Source organism: Fonsecaea monophora (genome assembly GCF_001642475.1).
Source record: "Fonsecaea monophora strain CBS 269.37 chromosome Unknown Scaff29, whole genome shotgun sequence".
NCBI lineage: Eukaryota > Fungi > Ascomycota > Eurotiomycetes > Chaetothyriales > Herpotrichiellaceae > Fonsecaea > Fonsecaea monophora.
Window position 1 is genome coordinate 251,212 of NW_019173960.1, and position 19,776 is coordinate 270,987.

Consider the following 19,776-nt stretch of genomic DNA (forward strand, 5'->3'; position numbering starts at 1 on the left):
ACATCAGTCAGAAGAGACTCCTCGAGCCTGATGTAACTTGTCCCCAGGAGTTGACAGCCAACCGGTCAGCGTCATGCCGCTCTCTCGAAGCTTTATCCGTTCTTCTTTGAAATCCCACCCCAGGAATTCGTGCGGTCCGTGATCTATTGGGCTGCTACCAGCGCCTGTTCTCGTTTTATCTCTGATGGTTCATTTCGTTAGTGTCTGACTCGCCATGGGGACGGTCTAAAGCAAAAGCCTGGTTGAATATGCGGTGTGGGAAATAAACTGCCAGTTCTACTGGCTCAGCACCGGACCTGCGTGGGTGAAACTCAACGTAAATCCGATCAAAATTTGATTTCATCCAGACACATATATTTCAGAACTATAGCCAGCGAGTGACGGACAAACGAAGCAGTTGATATCCACCTGTGCTACACCTTCAGTCAAAACCACAGCGACCCCTACGACCACGAAACTCGAAAATCCAACATGGTTGCGCTGTCGGCTTTGACCCATCTAATCACTGCGACAGGCATCTCCTTTACGAGCGCATCTCTACCTTCTCCCGGATCCGCTCAACCCATAGAGAACTCCGCAAACACGCTCTTGTCTCGAAGTATTGTCCCAGAAAGCTGTTATGACACAGTGCCAATCGGCTGGGGTGATTACCTGGTCAACCGAACCATCAATATATGTTACCCATATTTGGAACCCACCTGTGAAAGGATTGGAAAAGCTACACTTGCGAAATGGATGGACTTTTGTGCACAGTGGGATTCGCGAGGTGAAAACCCGGTGAAAACCTGCCAGTGGAAAAAGAACAAACCATACAGCCTTTATGACGACGCCCCTGAGGATGATGATCGTCGCAACATGCCCTATCGAGTGCCTGGCCCCTTGCGATGTTGCCCACCGCCGTACAACGGGGTGGATGCGGGGAAATTCAACATGATGAATGCTCTGTGCAGGATGTGGAGGGTCAAAAATGACGGAGAGTACCGTTATTACTCCCAGAACTTCCCCTTGTACGGGATCTTCGACGAAGACTACAACTACGACAACATGACCATCTGGTCCTACCATCCTCTGTCGCACACTTCCGACCATATCACCCTACTGGATAAAGATGACAGAGATGATCTCAAAACGAATTACTTCCCGATGACCTTGGAAGAACTTATCGACTGGCAGAACGAGGAAGATAAGGATAAAAACAAGCATCATCATCTCTCTCCATTCTACTGAGGGGATGCAGAGGCCGAGATTATGCTCCCTATCAAGTTTTGCCGCCCGTCGCTTGTCAACTACTGCGGAGGAAGCCATCATGCCTTGCCATGCTGGACCATATCCTCGATGTAATGTCTGGTATAACACTGGATATGGTTGGTGGCATATATGTATGCGTAAGGAATACAACGTTACTCCGCTGCTGTCTCATTAACGAATATGAGAACTGCAACTATTAAATCATCGAGAGTGAGATATCAAAGCAACCTCGTGCGTACAACTGTAGATGGATTTTCCTAGCTTCATTCGAGTGAAATATAACTGATCTCAACATGCTCCCTGATTGACCCGTGGGAAAGTAATGTGTCAATCACTCCTTTCCCTCGTAAGCCTCGACCGGCATATAGACCACCTCCACAATATGCCCGTCTGGATCTTCGAAGTTGCGACCATACATCCCAATGCTCTCCTCGGCCTTTTTCTGCTCTTCATTCTTTACTGAAATATCCACATTCACTCCGTGCTCCGCTGCCTTTTTGACCATGTCGTCGACGGCTTCCTTGCTCTCCCGGCTGAAGCACAAGAGCACCTGCGCCGTGTCCTTTGCGTTGGCCAGCGTCCTGTTTCCGGGGAGGAAACTCTTGAAGAAATCGTGCTCGAGCAACATGACCTTGATAGGCGACTCGTTTGGGCTGGCGAAGTGAGTCGGAACTGGAAGGGACATCATGATAGACGAGTCGCTGGAAAAGGTGTGGTTTGGAACAAACCCGAGTGAGGTGTAGAAGGCAATCGATCGGGTCAGGTCGCTGACCGGAATGTTGAGAAAGATAGTCTGCGTGTATGGCATGGCGATGGGTAGGTTTGGTGCTGTGACGTACTGGTCTTAGTGGTCAATGAGGTCTGTGGTATTTAGGTTGTTGATATTGATTGCCTTCATGGTGTTGCCATGCACTTTTATACAGTTCCTGCCTCATCCGGGGTCGGCGCAACCTCATACCGGCGTATTCGCACTGATCCTGGGTTGCGCGCTTCTGCCTGAAGAGGCTTTGTGCATTCACGACATGTGAGCACCTGATCGTTTCCAAATATGTGCTGATGCCCCTGAAACAAGACTTCCAACGTATATACGGCTAATCAGCTCTAAGAAATGGGGCTCTAGCGTAAGGCAGAAGGCGGCTCAATGCTTGGGCCAAGGCAGAGGGGGAATCAGGGTCTTACAGGGATTCTCCTTGGATACCTCGTATAACATGCAAGTAGAAGAACAGAATTTCGAGATCGGATACCTACAGACGAGCCCTTCCCTTCCCTCTGGTAAAACTCGGTGGAAAAGTCCGGTCTTGGAATTGTCAATTCCGAAGTCACTTCATTCAATGCACCGATCGAATCTACAAGTAACATCGAGATGAATCTCGATAATAACGGCTTTGCAGTGTGGGAAATCAAATCTTGGAGCTATTTTTTGTGGATTTGAAGCCAGAGCGGACGCTTCCACCATCAATCTCTATCACATTCCCCGTAATATGATCAGATCCGCGGCTTGAAAGGAATAGGACCAGGCCAGCGAAATCTTCGGGGGTCCCAATTCTTCCAGTGGGTTGGATGCTGAGGAAGAATTCGAGACCCTTCTGAATGCCATAGTTCGACATTCGGGAGGGAAACAGCCCCCTGTATGTCGGTCAGAACCAGTTCTTTCAGACTGTGCATAAAAATCCGTGCAGTCGACTTACGGGCAGATGCAGTTTACTAGGATGTTCTTTGGGGCGAACTGCGACGCTTGCTGTCGTGATAAATGAATGCAAGCTGCTTTGGATGGACCATCTACAAAACGTCAGTTGATAACAAGACAAAAACTATCGGAAAGAGGGGTACGCACAGCTGTAGGGTCCGCTTCCTGCAACTGACAAACCGCCTTCTCCAGTGGAGGTAGGATCAGACGTCGCAATCCCAGCCATAGAGGATAAGTTGATGACTCTAGAAGGCTGCTGTCGCGAGGTGCTCTTTTCGAGAAGTGGTACGAGACTGGTTCAGTTTCAGCATCAGATCTCTCAATCTTCACAGGAAACACCCGTACGCGATGGTCAAGTAGAAGATTGACTTCACGTTCAATGCCATGATTTTGTCCCAACCGTGTTCTGGAAAGTCATCTGCGGGGGCACCCCTATCCCAGGAAGTGAGCATTCATCATCTGCGATTGACTGTGTCAACAGTTGTGGCCGAGGATGAATCGTACCAGGTAGCGCCAGAATTGTTGATCAAGACTGTCAGACGGTCTGTCCGTTTCTTGATTTCTGATGCCAGATGGTCGCAGCCAGCCTTGTCTTTGAGGTCGGCAACTATGTACTCGCATTTTCCGGGACCAAGGCTATTCAGCCTTGAAGCGCACTGTGAATTCGGATCTCAGCTGAGAGCTCGGATAAGGCCCGAAAGAACTTGCTCACCCGTTTCAGTTCGGATTCCTTTCGGCTGGCGATAAAGACTTTGGCGCCATTTTGCACAAAGGCTTGCGCGGCGACCTCGCCGAGACCAGAGGCTCCTCCAGTGATCAGTACAACATGGTGGTCGAATTTGAAGAGGTTTTGTGCTCGAAGATCCGCCTGTAAATCCATGGTGTCCAGTGCCAAGGGCCGCTGTCTGGTTCAGGAGTGATCTGGCTAAGGTGTCGCGTACAAATATTTTCGTCAACTGATTTCGAGACGCGAATGTGTAGAGAGACTTTGGTGCTTTGCTTCGGTATATAAAGAGGGCGCATTCCCGCCTCGGGATGTCGGCTACGGCCAAATGCAGTAGACGGGCGACAAATCCAACCTCGGTCCTAACAACGATAATCGAGGTAATGCTGCTACCCTGTGAGGAAAGTGAGGCGATCCAGTCACTAGTTGGAACTAGGTCCCTTTGATCCAATTTGAACTTACTAAGTACTCCGTACACAAGGTATATATAATACCTACCTAGGCAATTAGGTAAGGCACTCTATGTAAACATAACTTGCTCCCTGGTGGGCTGCTACCTGCACAAGGCTGATGGCTCCGTCCAACAAGCCCTTGGGGAAGAGGGGACCATTAGGGGACCACTGAGGTCTGCTATCTGGACCCCGCTTTCACCAAACTCCACTATCAAAGCCACTACAGTCGTGGGGGAAGGCGGAGAATTAAAGGGTCGAAAGGCGCAGAGTCCGGGTACTTGCGGCGTTTAATCAGTACAATTGAGGGTCATGAACTTCTGGAAAATGGGGTGCTAAGCACATAAAGGCATTGCGTTCCAAATAGACCAAGGAGTCCATACCAATCGACACTCAGATATCCTGAGATTAACAATCTGTTCTGCAATTGGCATACGCGAACAGGGCCTATCGTCTTAGCAGTGACCAATTCTGATCAGTGAACAACATGTCCATCATGCTCAAGCACTCTCTGGTGCCTCCAGAAATCTCGGTCGTCACAGGACTTGAGTATGGCTTTATCCTCCTTCTCCTCACAGTCGCAGGTAAGTAACTTGGCTGCAAGACTCACAATCAATTGGCCGGCTTCGAGTGCTTAATGGTATCACAGGCATCTGTTGGACTTACCGTAACAAGGGCGTCTGGGCATCATCCTCGGCTAATGCAAAATGGATTGCGAGTCCAAAGGGGAAGCCGTTCACAGGAAATCTGAACGATCTCCGAACAAATGGCGCCGCCAGCTGCGAGGCCTGGTACTCTTTGTACAAGCAATACGGACCTGCCTACGAAATGACAGTTCCGTTCTTTCGCATGCATATCATCAACCATCCCACCTATCTCGAACATATTCAGAAGCATAACAGCAAGAACTACATCCGCGGTAAATTTGCCAGGAACATGTTTGGTCCGCTTCATCGAAGTGGGATTTTTGTTGCGGATGGCATGGAATGGCAAACGCAACGCAAAGCTGCCTCTCGTGCATTCAGCAAGCGCAACTTCGAGACACATATCACTCAATCTGTTCATTATTGGCTGGATATCTTTATCCGCCTCCTCTCTAACCTGGCCAAAGAGCAAAGAGAGTTTGACTTCCAGGAACTGATGGGCCGTCTCATGTTCTGCCTCTTTCTGCGAATTGCCTTTCACGAGGATAAGCTCGCTTGGGACATCATGTCTGATGATCCGAAGTGCCTGGAATCAAAACCAGCTTTTGTCGAGGCATTTGATCAAGCTACTCATTGTAAGTATCAATCTGCCTACCATCTTGTGCTTCGCACATGGTAGCTCATTGATTTTCTCTCATAGTATTTGACCGGAGAAGACGAGACCCTCTTTGGAGAATAACCGAGAAGCTCTCTGGAGAAGATGTCATCACCAAAAGAGCTGTGGACCTCTTTTATCAACAGATTGATTTTCTGATCGAGAAGCGTCTCAACCTAATGAAAGATGGCTACAAACCCAACCCAGACGCTGGTGTTGACCTCCTTGACCTATTTTTGCAATCGACAACTGATAAATATACTCTGGGTGGAATGGTATTTTCGTTTCTGTCAGCGGGTCGTAGGTTTGGACCTTGTCATCCTTGATCTACTGATAATCTCATGCAATTATAGGGGATACAACGACCTACAATACCTCTTGGTTCATGAAGGAGATTCACCACCGGCAAAACAAACATCTTAATGCTTTGGAGAAGATCCGTGCTGAGGCAGAGGACCTTGGCTTCACCAGTGGCTATCTCAACTACACGGATGCGCCGGTGAGTCAACATCCTAAAACTAGTCTCAGTCATCATAATACTCCGGCTCACCGTGTATTGCACAGAGATTACGGTTCACGAATGCTATGTGGGACGAATGCACTCGACTCAACACTGTTTCTCCGGCTGGCCAGTTGGAGGCGGCCGAGGATGACATTCTACCAGCGGTCCCTGAGCTTAATATGCCTCCCCGTCGCATTAAGAAGTAAGCTTCGTGCTCCACGGGCGTCTATTGATGGTTTATATTGACCGATCCACGCAGAGGTGATGTTGTCAGCTATCAGAACTATGTTATGGCCCGCATGCCAGAAATCTGGGGAGAGGACGCTGCGGTCTTCAATCCGTACCGGTGGCTCAAGGAGAACGGGGAAAGCATCTCTTACAGTCCATTCAGTAAGTATCGAAACTCACATCCAAGGAGGCAGGAATGTTTCCGATTACTGACTTTGCCGCTTGCAGAATATCACGCTTGGAATGCTGGGCCGCGCAGTTGCCTCGGACGGCCACTGGCTACGTATGAGGGCATCACTATTACAGTGGCAATCCTTCAACGCTTTGACATCATTCTCTCAGACGATAGCAGAATGTATAAACCACTTGCTGCCATGAACATGGTATGTTTTGTCGTTCCCTTCTTTGCCCGCACAACTGAAACCATATAAGATGAATGCTGACATTGGCACTTCCGTAGGGTATCCAAGGGGGTCTTCCAATGCGGGTGAGGGAAAGAAAGCAATCGTGAAGCTGAGAGCCTTTCCTGCCCCGTTGAGCTCTTGATATCACCAAGAGTTTCTCGAAACCATGGAGGGGAGCACTTCTAGAAGATGGTCGAGGGATCTCCATGCAACTTTAGTGGCTTCGCGGTTACAGCATAGTTCCGGCGGCTTTGGATATTGAGAGATTGCCTTGGAGGTAGCGTATATGGACCAAAATAGATTCATCCGGAGGCGGGAGAATAGGAGACAGCATAGACGGGATAGCATGGACCGAAAGAATTGCATGTGGATCAAGTTACGTTTTTCTCTCTAGGGCTTTCACATTCTGATTGTGCGGACAATTCCCATCACCTGGTTCAACCCTATTCTTCAATTGATCGTCTCGGGTATTTGCGGCCATTTCCTCCATCTGACTTCAACCCACTCACACTAGGTAATCTTGGTCATTCGTCCTCGAATCTAGCGGGCCTTGATCTACCGAGCTTCGCCTTCTGTTCACCCGAGGCCTTTACCATGTTTTCTTGTGTGTGGAGGGGTGCGTCCAGTGCCTCCAGATGCCTGCATTGTCCGTTATCCATATCGCTGTCGCACATAATTGGCCAGGCATGTGATCGCAGTTCAGAATGTCTAGCACAGCTAATGCGGTGTCTCTACAACCTGGGCCAGGCCCATCGCCGGACACATCAGGCAATGGCACATCATTCAAACGGGTCTATCAGGCGTGTGAGAGTTGTCGACAGAAGAAACACAAGTGCAGCTTGGGAGATCCAGCAAACCCCAAGCCTCCTTGCAATGCCTGTCGTCGAGCCAGTTTACTGTGTGGTTGGTTCAGGTGATTCTACTACCAAATGCGCATGCTCACGACATCTCAGTTCTCCCGGTGCGAAGACGTAGAGGCCGGCCTCCGAAAAGAGCGAGACATAATGTTGGAAATGGTGATCTGTCTGCAGCAGCGGCGACCACAGACAATTACGGCTTTGATTTGCCATACTCAGTCAGCAAAGAAAGCCAGTCTTCATGGCCGTCACTGATGGGGTCGTTCGAACCCGTGGCGGGAAGCAGAGAAGAAGCCACTACAACGCCCAGTTCTCGAGGGAGTCATGGCCACCGACAGATACCAAGCTATGACCAGCAAATGGCCAGTCAAACACTGGCCACCTTTCCGTTGAGAAACACATCAGATGCAATACGACTTTTGGACCAAGATCGAACATCCTTCGGCTCCGAACAATCTGATAATTTGGATGTGCAGGGCGTCGGCGCTTCCAGGCCACAGTTTTTCCTGCTTCGAGAGGGCTTTATAGACGAGTCAACATTGTTCAGACTGTTCAACTTCTATCTTGGCTCGTTGCATCCCATGATGCCGCTCATTCCTTATGAAAGGAGACCGACAACATCAGAGCAAATCCTCACAATGGCAGCCCGAGAACCACATTTTGTGGCGGCGATTCTTGTAGTGACCACCGGCCTGCTGGGTGAATACACTCTTCATCACCATTTGTGGCAGAGAGTGGAGAGGCTCTTTGCCCAGGTCGCCATCATGGGGACGAATGAATCGCTGGAGATGATCGAAGGATTGTTACTACTTTCGGGTACAACGACCCTGGTTCCCAAATCCATCTCAGCAAGGGACATGCTGAAATATTGTGCAGAATACCCACCAAATATGGGCCACAGCAAAGGACTGGGGTTTGAAGATCGAATGTGTTGGATGACAGTCGGCACTGTGAGTCAAGGCACCCCCTCTTCTAGGTTTCCGATTCTTGCTAGCTCCTTAATCAAGGCCGTCAGGCTAGGTTACCTCCGAGGCCTCGAGCAGCTGGTCATGCAACCGGACGATATTGAGGAGAAATTTGCGGACGACCGCGGTAGAGGGAAGATTGTATGGACGTGTAAGGCAATTCTGCGACTAACCATGAGTGCTCGCCCAGCTAATCAGTCACATCACCTCCAGATTGCTATTGTCTCGATCGACAAATATCAATTCGTGTTGGAAAACCATTTTGGCATCGAAGTCCGTCAAAGCCCCCTGGGAATTCCTCCATTGTCCCACACGTACAGGAAGCTCTGCGAGGACATCTTTTGCTGAAGTGAATACTACGCTACAGGTCCCGGGATGACTATTCAACATCTCCACTTTGATCCTGCCGATGACTTTCCCCAGATGCGCGAAATCGAGGGCGTCCAAGATGACCATGCCGCATACTTGCAGTGTCTCATGCATCTAACACAGGTATTGAGCAACGCTCACGACCTGTTATACCCCTCGAAAAGCCACTCACTCGCCATCGCGAAATCGGAGCATTACTACAAGCACATTGACGAGTTTACAGAAAGTAGGTGAGAGATACTAACTGTGTGGTATTTTACTGCTAATTTAGCCTTGTCTCAGCGCTGTCTGCATTCCGCAACCGATGGCAAAAGAGGCCATGGCGAACATACCCGATCAATGAATGTGTCTGGATATCATTTGTGAGTGCACGACCGTCGACTTCAGATACTCGGATTGGGCTGACAGGGCTGGCGTTTCGCAGCACCATCTACGCCTGTATATCTATTCGTTCTCCTTACAGGCGCATATGCAACGGGCAGACAGCTGTAACGACGGTCGTCGGCCACCTGACTACTTTCCCACAGGACTGATGGGCAGTGTGGACGCCCGCTTTATCGTTGAGGCAATGAATGCAGGGGTGAGATTATCTATCCATCGTGAATTTTCGGTTTGAAGACTCTAAAGATGGCTAATACGATAGATTGACCTCGCAGGCTGATGTGCTACGCTTGGCCATAGGCAGGTTCCAACCATCTGGGGTACGTCAAAGCAGAGTATCCGCGCCATCTGTTCCATGTAATCCCTTCAGCAATCTAAGTCACATCTCAGGCTTTGGCATATCTTCCCTTGCGATTCTTTCACTTCTTCACGCATGCGGGCGTATTCCTCCTCAAGGCAGCGGTGATTGTCCCACTACCACCGTCGCAGAAACGGGCGATCCTTCACCTCATTCGAGGCCTCATCAAATGTATGTCGACGGTCTCGTCAGACCACAGACATCCCGCCATCCGCAATTCGTCTGCCCTTGACGGACTGTTGAAACGTATATACCGCGATCATGACATCCAAACTCCGGTGGTCACCTGTCCGTCCTCACCTGGTGTTGCCCCATCCGGTTCTGCGGCTAGCTCGACAGTTCCTGGTGTAACTACGAAACTACGCCCCAGTGAAACTGACTTGCACGCCTTTCTTGGGAATCGTGAATCTCCGTTTGTTGCAGAGCGGCCATTGCAGGAGCTTGCGGCCGACATCGACGCCAGCTTCGGCCAGGAAACCGACAGCCTGGACATCAGTCTGCCTTTGGGCACCGAAAGTGCCGCCCATGGTCTACCTCCGCTTGTGCCTGCGTCAGATATATTTACGTCGCTCTTCAACTATGACGACAGAGAGTTTTGGGGAGCATTCACTCCAACGACCTTGGATTAAAGTTTGAATAAACACAATGTCTGAATATTACTACTGTAAGACCAGCTGTTATAGGAAGACAAAGCACGAAGAAAGTATCAATTGCTCTCCTGATGCCCTTGTCTCAACTACCCAATCATCAAGTGACCAACGGCACTTGTGCCGTCTGTCTCCGGCTACTTTCGGCCTGTTTTAGCCCATTCAAATCTGACTTGAAATGTCCGATCCACAGTGATGGTGGTAGTGCAGTATATTGACCGCCTTTATCCGATCTTGGCCCTGGAAATACGCCGCATTCTCATGAATATCTCTTTCCTCCAACCAATCGTTCCTGATGGCGAGTTCTATCCCTGCGGGTCAAGTGGTGACTAGCAATTGCTGCGGGGCCCCATGGAGGGATACAAAAGTCTAGGGCTGGTCCATGTCTAGTTTTTTGTTCACCGTCTGCACTCGACCCAGATTGCAAACTGATAGTGACTGCGACCATTCCTGCCGCGCTCACCTAGCCAATCATGTCTCTTGACGACAAAGTGGACATCCAGCATTACGACCAGGAGCTGGCCCTCCAAGACAGCCCCAAGATTATCGAAGCAGACGACCTAGAATATGTCGAAGGCACACCTGAGGAGAAGAAGCTACTCAGGAAGATCGACCTGCGGTTGATCCCAATCCTATGGGCCATGTATATCTTCAATTACCTCGACCGAACCAACATTGGCGTAAGTCAAGGAGCTGTGCAATGCAATATACCTGTGGCTTGTGACTGACCTCCTGATGCAGAATGCTAAAGTCGGTGGGATGGAAGAGGACCTCAGCCTGAGCTCCTCGGACTACTCTCTAGTTCTCTCCATCTTCTTTGTTGTAAGTCACCCTCAGCGAACAGACTCATCAGCAAGCTTTCTAACCCCTTCTCAGGCCTATTTGTTGTTCGAACCTCCTGCCGTGATGATTTTGGCTAGAACGAAGCCAAGTATCTTTTTGCCGTCCATCATGATTGCGTGGGTCAGTACATCAGGATCAAAATCTCGACTTCGTCAAAGAGTAACTCGCATCTAGGGCGCTGTTTCGGTCGCCATAAAGGGTATCGACAGCCTTGGAGGTTTGGTGGCCTTTCGCATTGCCCTTGGCTTACTCGAGGCCGGTTTCTTTCCTGGTGTGATGCTTGTCCTGTCCTGTTGGTATAAGGTTCGCTATTCCTGCTAATTGAGCTTGCTTGCCTCCTTGCTGATGCATACTAGCCATCGGAGCTGTCTAAACGCATTGCGATTTTTTATACTGGCACTATATTGGCTGGTGCTTTTGGTGGCCTCCTTGCTGGCGGCATTATTGACGGAATGGAAGGTGTTGGAGGTGTACGCGGATGGAAATGGTGGGATATCCATTACACCTAAAGTGTCGACAACCACTTGCTTACTTGGATCTAGGCTGTTCATTGTCGAGGGTCTGGGCACGGTCGCTATTGGCCTCATTGCATTCTTCCTTCTTCCAGGTATGCTGCTGAGAAGGGATTGATATTGGGGACTAACAAAGCATAGATTATCCCACCAACACCAAGTGGCTTTCTGCGCAGGAGAGGAAGCTAGCTACCACTCGCTTGATCATTCGAGAGGATCTGGACAGCAAGATGCCCTACAAGAAGGCCTTGATCTTGTCCATTAAGGATTGGAAGATGTGGGTGAGTAGTCATGGTAATCCAAGCATTCGAAAACGAGGTTGCTAACTGTCAATAGCTATTCATGGTCTCGCTCAACACCATCTTAGCTTCTGGGACGGTGTCGTACTTCTTCCCGACCCTGATGGGAGCATTGGGCTACAAGGGTCGAATGGTACAATGTAAGTCCACTCATCCTGGGCATCAAGTACATCATCTCACCCTCGTGCAGTCATGACCGTCCCAATCTACGCTGTCACCTTAGTTGTCACCGTGGCCACGGGGTTTTCGGCCGACCACACTAGACAGAAGGCATACCATGTTGTTGGTTGCTCCGTGCTTGCAATTGTCTCGTTCATCATCTGCGCGGCGAGCACTCATTTCTCCGTCCGATATGCCTTCATCTGCTTTGGATTTGCTGGGGTACAGGCGTGCGTACCCTTGTTGATCAGTTGGGAAGTCACCATGTTTCCTGGGCGTGAACGTCGTGCTGTCTCAGTCCCTATTATCAATGGGTTTGGTAAGTGTCGCTATTCCTTCCGCACCAATGTTGTTGCTCTGACGCTCAGTAGGTAACCTGGCTTCTGTCTATGGTTCCTTCATCTGGCCTGCAGAAGATGCCCCTCGATACATTATGGGTTTTGCGGTCATGACCAGCTTTATGTTTATTGCAGGTGCTGTTGCTTTCGTGATCAAGAAGATCTGGGATGACAAAGGTCTGGAGAGAATCGATTATGATGCTCAGGATAATGATCAGAAATAAATACTGAGAAGAAACTACTTTTGCAGTTGAGAGGAACCGCTGGCACGAACAGCTAAGCATATTTTAGGAATCTATACCAAAGCCAGAGGTTCCAGGGGCTCTATGTTTATTGGGTCAAGACTATTGCATTCAATCAATACTGACAACAATGTCCCGGGCATGATGCGAGAGCCGATGGCAACATATGGTAGGAATCAGTCAATTTGCCCAGCAAGCGGCTGTCAGGCACTATAACGGAATTGCTCAACCTCAAATGGTCTCGGCATCGACTATCCGAGTTTTTATAGTCTAGGTTCAGGATAAACACTTTCCTCGTTGGGTGTGGGAAAGCTAATCTCGCATCGGCTAATAGTGTAAATGTACCCCCCCTGGAAAAAAAGCATTGCGCCATTAGCATACGAGTGGGTACTAGTTTTGTACCCGCCTAATTCATACACTTCACTTCATCGGGTTGAGCTGTCTCGCATGATTGCCTACTTTGTTCAAGCTTGGATTCAGATACTTTTCCACCCTCATCGAAGCGCTTCATCTAAGCACTTACTCCTACAGTAGTGACAATGCGACAAGAAGACATCCCCTTGCACGACCGGCGGATTTTCTCCTCATCAGCCTTCATATATAGAGGCAAGAAGGTGGATGGTTGCGAAACCAGTGTCCCCTTTCGTTGTCTCAGGGGAAAATCTCCTCCGTCCGCTCTTTAGAATCATTGTGATAATTTTTCTAATTCGCAGTCATGCATTTACACTCGCTTGTCCAACAGTTTTCCCTTCTATTCACCCTCATTGCGGTCGTCGTTGCTGCACCGGGAAGAGGAGGAGGTTTCCCACCACGCATCCCTACTAAATGCTTCACCTCGATTGTCAATCGGCCGACAAGAGGCCCACGAACCCAATGGTCGACCATGACTACACTCTGTACTTCGACTAATGCAATCACCAGCACTGTCACCCCAAGCACAACCTCGACCATCACGGACACTACCACTGTCACATCCACAGCTGCGACGTCGACCATGACTGCAACTACAGTATCGACTGAAGTCTTGACGGAAACCTCTGTCGTCACCACAGTATCAACAACAACCACGACTACCACTACATCCACTGACTCCACGAGCGTGGTTCCTACCGCCTCTGGTTTCGTGCCTGTAGCCTCCTCCGTTCCTGGCGCATCCTTTGACCTAGACGGACCTGTCAAGAGAGGAGTCGAGGCCGATGAGAACGAGAAGAGAGGTTTCTCTTTGTCGAAAGGAAACTTTAACATTACTCAATTTACCCGTGGCGGCCGTGGCGATGTCTCGTGCATAGAATATCACAGCCGGTGCTCAACCACCACAAGCACAGTGACGAAAACAGCACCCACAACAACATTCAGCACCACCGTCACCAGTACATCAACTATTACAACAACACCAGGTGAGAGCTAACTCGAGGGGCAGGGTGTACGTGGACTAACCCTTTTCTTTTTCAGGAGCAACCACTACAGTAACAGACATCGTTACCTCAGTAACGACGACCATTATAACCACGACTTCGATTACCACCACCAGCACTGTGGCCACCTCCTTCACATCAACCGTCACATCCTATGCGGCCTGCGTAAGTGCCCGGTTGATGGTCCCATGGAATATATAAGAAATATTGCTAATGGTCTCTTCAGGCGACCAATAACCAGGCCAATTTTGTGAATGGAAACGCAGTCAGCGGTTTCGGGGGTAACGGGGATCCCCTCAGCGTTGATGCCGACTCCGAGACCGAATGCTGTGTTGCGGCGATCAACCAACCCAATGTTGCACTATGGGCTTGGATCTTTGAGAGTGAATCGTGTTTGGTATCAGTCGCAACAACATGCCCGTTGCCCGCAGGGAACCAAATCGAAACGACCAGCGATCCTACGGCTAACCCACAATATGGTGTGGGAAATGCTAACTGTGGAACTTGGGACAGCGTCGTGGTCCAGTAGATACTCTTTAGGCGATTGATAGTTTCTATAGCGATATGCTTTCGCCTTCGCCCGAGGCACGTCTTTTCCTTTAGCTGAGTTCGCGTTGAGGGAGACCTACTTCGATCAATCGATTTGGCGATAATTCCCGATTTCGACACAATTTCCGCCACAGCCTGTGTGTCCAGTCAGTCAGGCTCAAGGGAGGTCCCTGTTCATGACCAGGAAATGCACAGCAATTTCAATTCTACTCTTTCTCTAGTGGATGTCTATCACTACATATCCGCCGACAGCAATTCTTCAACTCGACCTGGAACCTCTGGTCTTCTCAAATCTTCGCGCGTCTTCTTCCCTTGATAAATGTCGGCACCCGCTCTGGTAACACTTCAATCATCTGCTCCAGCCATTTCCTTGTCGTAGCTGGATCGATCACACTATCAATCTCAGCCGCCATAGCCATATTGATCGCCTTCCCTTCGCTGTACATGACGTCGATCATGTCCTGCTCCTCTTTCTTCCTCTTTTCAAGATCTTTGATAGCTTCCAATTCTTTCTTGTATGCAAGCCTTACTGCGCCTTCGATGCCCATACCTCCAAAGACGGCATTTGGCCACGCCACGCACATGCTGTTGTTCAAACTTCCACCACCGAGCATCGCTTGTGCGCCTAGGCCAAAACCATTTCGCAGCACGACTCCCAGGACGCGACCACCAAGAAGGGCGAATTCTTGAGAGTTGCCGAACCAGTCACCGAAGCAGCGGTATGTGCTTCCGGCACCTTGAGCTTCGACCGATCGCTCGAAATCCGGGCCGACCATGAATCCTGGGGTGTCACAGAGGCTGAGGAGGTGCATACCGCCGAGACGGATGAGGAGGCGGAAAAGGCGATTGACCTTTGCTCCGCATGCGACGTCGATTGCGCCGCCGAGGGGAGACGAAGAGTTGGAAGCCACGATTGCAATTGCGTGGCCGTTGATGCGGCCAAAGCCTGTGATCACAGAGAGACCCCACTCGGGGCAGAACTCGATGAAGCTGTCGTCGTCAAGGAGGAGGTTGATCACATGACGAACATCATATGCTCTTCGACGAGACGAAACTGGCGGCACTGCGGTGCGAAGGCGAAGAGGGTCTGATGTGTAACGACTCTCGGATGGTGGCAGACGCGGATGTGTGAACAGATTGACAATCTTGCGGACCAGCGGCGCAGCTTCGACCTCGGTGTCCACAAGTACATCGATGCCACCCGCGCGCATATGGACATCGACAGGACCGATATGTTCGTGCTCGAACCGGCCAAGCCCACCGCCCTCGATCATTGCTTGGCCGCCCATGCCGATCGTGGTCGACTTCCTCTGCGGCGCATCTTTGGAACCACCTCTTGTAGCTATGACAATGTCGCACGTCCCCAAGAATGCAGCGTTGCCCGCAAAGCAATATCCATTCACCACTGCAATCGAAGGTATTCCTCTTGCCTTGATCTGACCCATCAGAGCGAATGATGGTGTTTTCAAGCCCGCCATACCCAGATGGTCGGTGTCACCCGGTCTCCCACCACCTCCTTCAGCGTAGAAGACGAGTGGCGCAGGATGGTCAATGATTGATTGGAAGATGCGGTCTAATTTCTGGTGATGAAAGTATCCTTGCGTGCCTGCAAGGACCAGGTAATCACCAATGACAACTGCGACTGGATGAGCGGCTATCTTCGCCCAGCCCACGATGATACCATCTCCACTTGTTCGAGCGATGAGATGGGACATGGGGTATCTTTTCTTCTGTGCCGCAACCACAAGATCTCCATATTCAACGAATGAATCTCTGTCTACCAGCAAGTCGATATTCTCTCGGCCCGTGAGGTATCCATTTGCATGGCGCTTGGCCACATCCTCGTCACGCGCCGCATACCGTAGAAAGGCCTTTCGTTTGTTCAGCTCTGTCAACTCCGGCCGCAGCACCTCTGGGTTCTCAGTCTCGGCAAGAGCATGCGTATTTGTAGTTGAACTGTCGCCATCCGCCCTGATGAAGAGAAGAGGATCGCCTGCATTTACTTGCTGTCCCTCCGTGACGGCAACTTTCGCCACAACACCATTGTAGGCGCTACGAACGGAATGTTCCATCTTCATCGCCGCAAGAACGGCCAATTCTTGGCCAGCTGTGATTTTGTCGCCGTCGCTCACTTTCATGGAAAGGACAACCCCAGTGAGATGTGCGAGAAGCTCCTCGGAGCCTGCAGGTTTCTCAACCTTCGCTGCAATCTCCGTTTGCGAGGTATCTTCTTGCGAGGTGCTATCGTCTTTGGCCCTGAGTGCGTCTTCAAACTGCTGCGTGGCGCTGTACAGCTGCTCGAAGTTTTCTTGGATGGTCAAGATGTTGCTCTTACCCTCTTGCACGGGCCGGCTTTCCAGCAAAGCCATTAGGAATGCCTGGTTCGTCCTGCATCCTAAGATCTTTGTCTCGTCGATAGCCCAACGAGCTAGCCGCAGGGCGGACTCATACGAAAACGAGGTGACAATGAGTTTCGCCAAGAGGCTGTCGAACAGAGGGCTCACAGGATATTTCCGACCTCCTTCAAGGGCCGTCTCGACTCGTACGCCTGCTCCTGTAGGGAAGTGTGCTTGTCGAATAGTCCCTGCTTCAGGTTGGGCAGTGCCATCTTGCTTGAAGCTTTCTGCATTGATGCGTAGCTGTATGGATGTGAGGCGTGGTGACGGAGGCTCCCCAGTTATGTGCAGGTCTGCGAGCGTTCGTCCCAAGGCGACTTGAAGTTGTAAATCCACTAAATCAACACCAGTGATCTGCTCGGTGATGGTGTGCTCGACCTGTATCCTGGGATTCGCCTCCATGAAGTAGTACTTCTCGGATGCTGCGTCGACAAGAAACTCGATTGTGGTGAGACTTCGCAGCTTCACTGCTTTGCCTAGTTTCACAGCATCTTCAATGATGGCTCGCCTAAGCCGTGGTGTGATGGAGTTCGAGGGCGCGATCTCCACGACTTTCTGGTTTCTACGCTGAAGCGAGCATTCTCTTTCCCAAAAGTGGCACACTTCTCCAGTGCCGTCCCCCAGAAGCTGCACTTCAATGTGTTTAGCACCGTGCAGGTATCGCTCCGCGAACAAGCTTCCATTGCCGAAGGACGCATGTGCCTCTCGCTGACAAGCTTCGTAAGCTGAGCGAATGGCCTGCTCGTCCGTATTGTCATCAATGATGCGGATACCGCGCCCCCCACCGCCAGCTGCGGCCTTCAGAATGATCTTGCTTCCCAATCCCAGGCTCTTTCCGAACGCCAGTACATCCGTGATGGAAGAACCCCCGTCAAGTCGGGTATTCGTGCCATCTAGAACCGGTATACGTGCATTTGCCGCCAAGATCCTCGCGCTGATCTTGTTTCCCAGATGTGCCAACTGCTCGCTCGATGGTCCGATGAACACAATGCCGTTCTCCTCGCATAGGCTCACCAAACCTGCATCTTCGGACAAGAAACCGTAGCCCGGTGCGATACCCCAGCATCCTTCTTTCTTCGCAATATCGACGATATTAGCCGCGTCCAGATATGCACCTGGACCTTCTCGCGGTAGCTGCACTGCCGCAGTCGCAAGACGCACGTGTGTCGCATCCTTCTCAGAAGGAGTGAACAGAGCTACAGTGTGGATGTTCGAGTAGAGCGAATAGGTCCTGATAAGGCGGCATGCAATCTCAGATCGATTGGCTATGAGAATCTTGACGGGTCGAGAAGACATACTGGAGGTAACCTACCGAGTTGGATATCTACTGGAAGCGATCCCTGTTCGCGTTTGACGGTATTCGCGACAAGTCGACCTCAAAAACCTATTTGCTCCGCCTCGGCTGTTCGGCTCAACTCGGTAGTGCGGGCATAAATATGTCTACTGATGACTCGTAGTAAGCTGAGTCCACAGACCCAACTCTTCTCTGAAAATCCTACCTTCAGATTAATTCAGAGAGTGAACCCTCTGAGGAGACATGGAAAATGGCTACGGGTAGAGCGGTCATCTTAAGTGAATGCCCACGATACATCTCAGAAAAAGGAGATAAAATTATCTTGGCAGTAGCACGTGCAATATGAGGCACATCATCCCTACCCTTCGTTGGGGGTGGGTGGTGGGGGTGTGTCTTATTACTTAATCATCATGGGCAACTTTCTCCGAGGTTTCAGTAGATCCCAGAGTCTGATACACTTACACCCAACTTATACGAAGGTAGTTGCTGAGGTAATACAATGCCCACGACACTAGTGGGTGACTAGGCACCCACTATGCCTTCGGAGATCTTCGGTCGAACCTACCGAGTGGCGGGAGCCTTCGTTGGTTTCTCAAAAGTTATATAGCCAGACAAGGCTCTATCCCAGTGGCATTCACCAAGTGCCTATAAGAATCTGGCCATGGGAATAAAAGGGTGTTGGACTTGCAGAGGTAAATAAACCAAGAGTGAACAAGTCCGCAGACAAAAGCAAAAAACTGATCTCTACACAGAGCGCAAAGTTCGATGTGACTTGCATCGGCCCCGATGTGGCAATTGCACGAAGGCGCGTCGCGTCTGTCAAGGCTATGGCATGCAGCTGTCCTGGCCTCGACGGGGAGACAGTAAAAGAGCAATCGTTTCGCGAGATACACGCCATGAAATGAATACTCAACCAATAGTCAAGGGGTTCTTGAACATATCTTCCTGGGACATCACGCTGTCGAAGGAGCTAGAGAATGGAAGAATTTGTGGTGAAGACCACTTCCGACACACTATCAAGCTATTTGATACTAATGGTGGTTGCTCATAGCTCATTACATTCGGACCATGAAGATACCTCGTCCGAGCTATCTATCTCCCCTCGTGATAAGCAGAGACGAGTCGCATTTACTCAGCTTCTGTATGTATGTTGACTCTCCACGCTCAAGTATCACGCTCACCAAAACATCCCAGTCAACGAATCCAAATCATTAATCCTAGGACCCACAGATGAGGAGATTTTGGCACAATTTATCTTGACAATTGCCTTCTCATGCCCATCCGATACAACTAACCCAGTTCTACAAGGTATATTTGCTCTGGCATCACTGCAGCTTCACGGTAGCTTGAAGAGCTTCCGGTACAAGTATCTTGTCATTTCATCGGTCAAGGAGTCAATCAATTGGTCCGACGAGAAGACGCTTCTTCAGAATCTGATGGCAACGATGCTTCTATATCATTACGAGGTAGTACAAGTCGATCCGCACAGGTTTGTCATGGTCTGCTAATCATCACAAGCTCTCGCTTGAACCCGACTCGAAAGGGAATTGGGTGACATATCTCTGTGCGGTGAAAAAGGCTATCCACACATTACCAGTAATTCAGAAACTG

At 50.1% G+C, this 19,776-nt stretch overlaps 7 protein-coding genes across 7 annotated transcripts; 4 read left to right on the forward strand and 3 right to left on the reverse strand.

Moving 5' to 3' along the window:
• Positions 1–471: 471 nt before the first annotated feature.
• Positions 472–1,227, forward strand: AYO21_04962 (hypothetical protein; the record flags this gene model as incomplete). The annotated part of the gene is made up of 1 exon (XM_022654933.1): positions 472–1,227. One exon carries the CDS (start codon positions 472–474, stop codon positions 1,225–1,227), a length of 756 nt encoding a protein of 251 aa, XP_022512837.1.
• Positions 1,228–1,579: 352 nt separating this feature from the next.
• On the reverse strand, positions 1,580–2,056 carry AYO21_04963 (hypothetical protein; the record flags this gene model as incomplete). Its single annotated transcript, XM_022654934.1, has 1 exon — positions 1,580–2,056. One exon carries the CDS (start codon positions 2,054–2,056, stop codon positions 1,580–1,582), a length of 477 nt encoding a protein of 158 aa, XP_022512838.1.
• A 592-nt stretch (positions 2,057–2,648) lies between these two features.
• AYO21_04964 (hypothetical protein) lies at positions 2,649–3,815 on the reverse strand (the record flags this gene model as incomplete). The annotated part of the gene is made up of 6 exons (XM_022654935.1): positions 2,649–2,874; positions 2,937–3,027; positions 3,083–3,228; positions 3,281–3,367; positions 3,440–3,542; positions 3,593–3,815. 6 exons carry the CDS (start codon positions 3,813–3,815, stop codon positions 2,649–2,651), a joined length of 876 nt encoding a protein of 291 aa, XP_022512839.1.
• Positions 3,816–4,595: 780 nt separating this feature from the next.
• AYO21_04965 (hypothetical protein) lies at positions 4,596–10,100 on the forward strand (the record flags this gene model as incomplete). The annotated part of the gene is made up of 13 exons (XM_022654936.1): positions 4,596–4,692; positions 4,758–5,387; positions 5,453–5,707; positions 5,761–5,906; positions 5,972–6,111; positions 6,169–6,299; positions 6,366–6,520; positions 7,455–8,348; positions 8,406–8,514; positions 8,731–8,958; positions 9,260–9,312; positions 9,389–9,433; positions 9,504–10,100. 13 exons carry the CDS (start codon positions 4,596–4,598, stop codon positions 10,098–10,100), a joined length of 3,480 nt encoding a protein of 1,159 aa, XP_022512840.1.
• Positions 10,101–10,591: 491 nt separating this feature from the next.
• Positions 10,592–12,493, forward strand: AYO21_04966 (hypothetical protein; the record flags this gene model as incomplete). The annotated part of the gene is made up of 10 exons (XM_022654937.1): positions 10,592–10,798; positions 10,860–10,940; positions 10,995–11,081; positions 11,136–11,264; positions 11,318–11,448; positions 11,504–11,568; positions 11,615–11,754; positions 11,810–11,912; positions 11,963–12,250; positions 12,303–12,493. The coding sequence occupies 10 exons, from the start codon at positions 10,592–10,594 to the stop codon at positions 12,491–12,493; spliced, it is 1,422 nt and encodes a 473-aa protein (XP_022512841.1).
• Positions 12,494–13,394: 901 nt separating this feature from the next.
• AYO21_04967 (hypothetical protein) lies at positions 13,395–14,455 on the forward strand (the record flags this gene model as incomplete). The annotated part of the gene is made up of 3 exons (XM_022654938.1): positions 13,395–13,908; positions 13,964–14,091; positions 14,153–14,455. 3 exons carry the CDS (start codon positions 13,395–13,397, stop codon positions 14,453–14,455), a joined length of 945 nt encoding a protein of 314 aa, XP_022512842.1.
• A 307-nt stretch (positions 14,456–14,762) lies between these two features.
• AYO21_04968 (hypothetical protein) lies at positions 14,763–18,167 on the reverse strand (the record flags this gene model as incomplete). The annotated part of the gene is made up of 1 exon (XM_022654939.1): positions 14,763–18,167. The coding sequence occupies one exon, from the start codon at positions 18,165–18,167 to the stop codon at positions 14,763–14,765; it is 3,405 nt and encodes a 1,134-aa protein (XP_022512843.1).
• Positions 18,168–19,776: the final 1,609 nt, after the last annotated feature.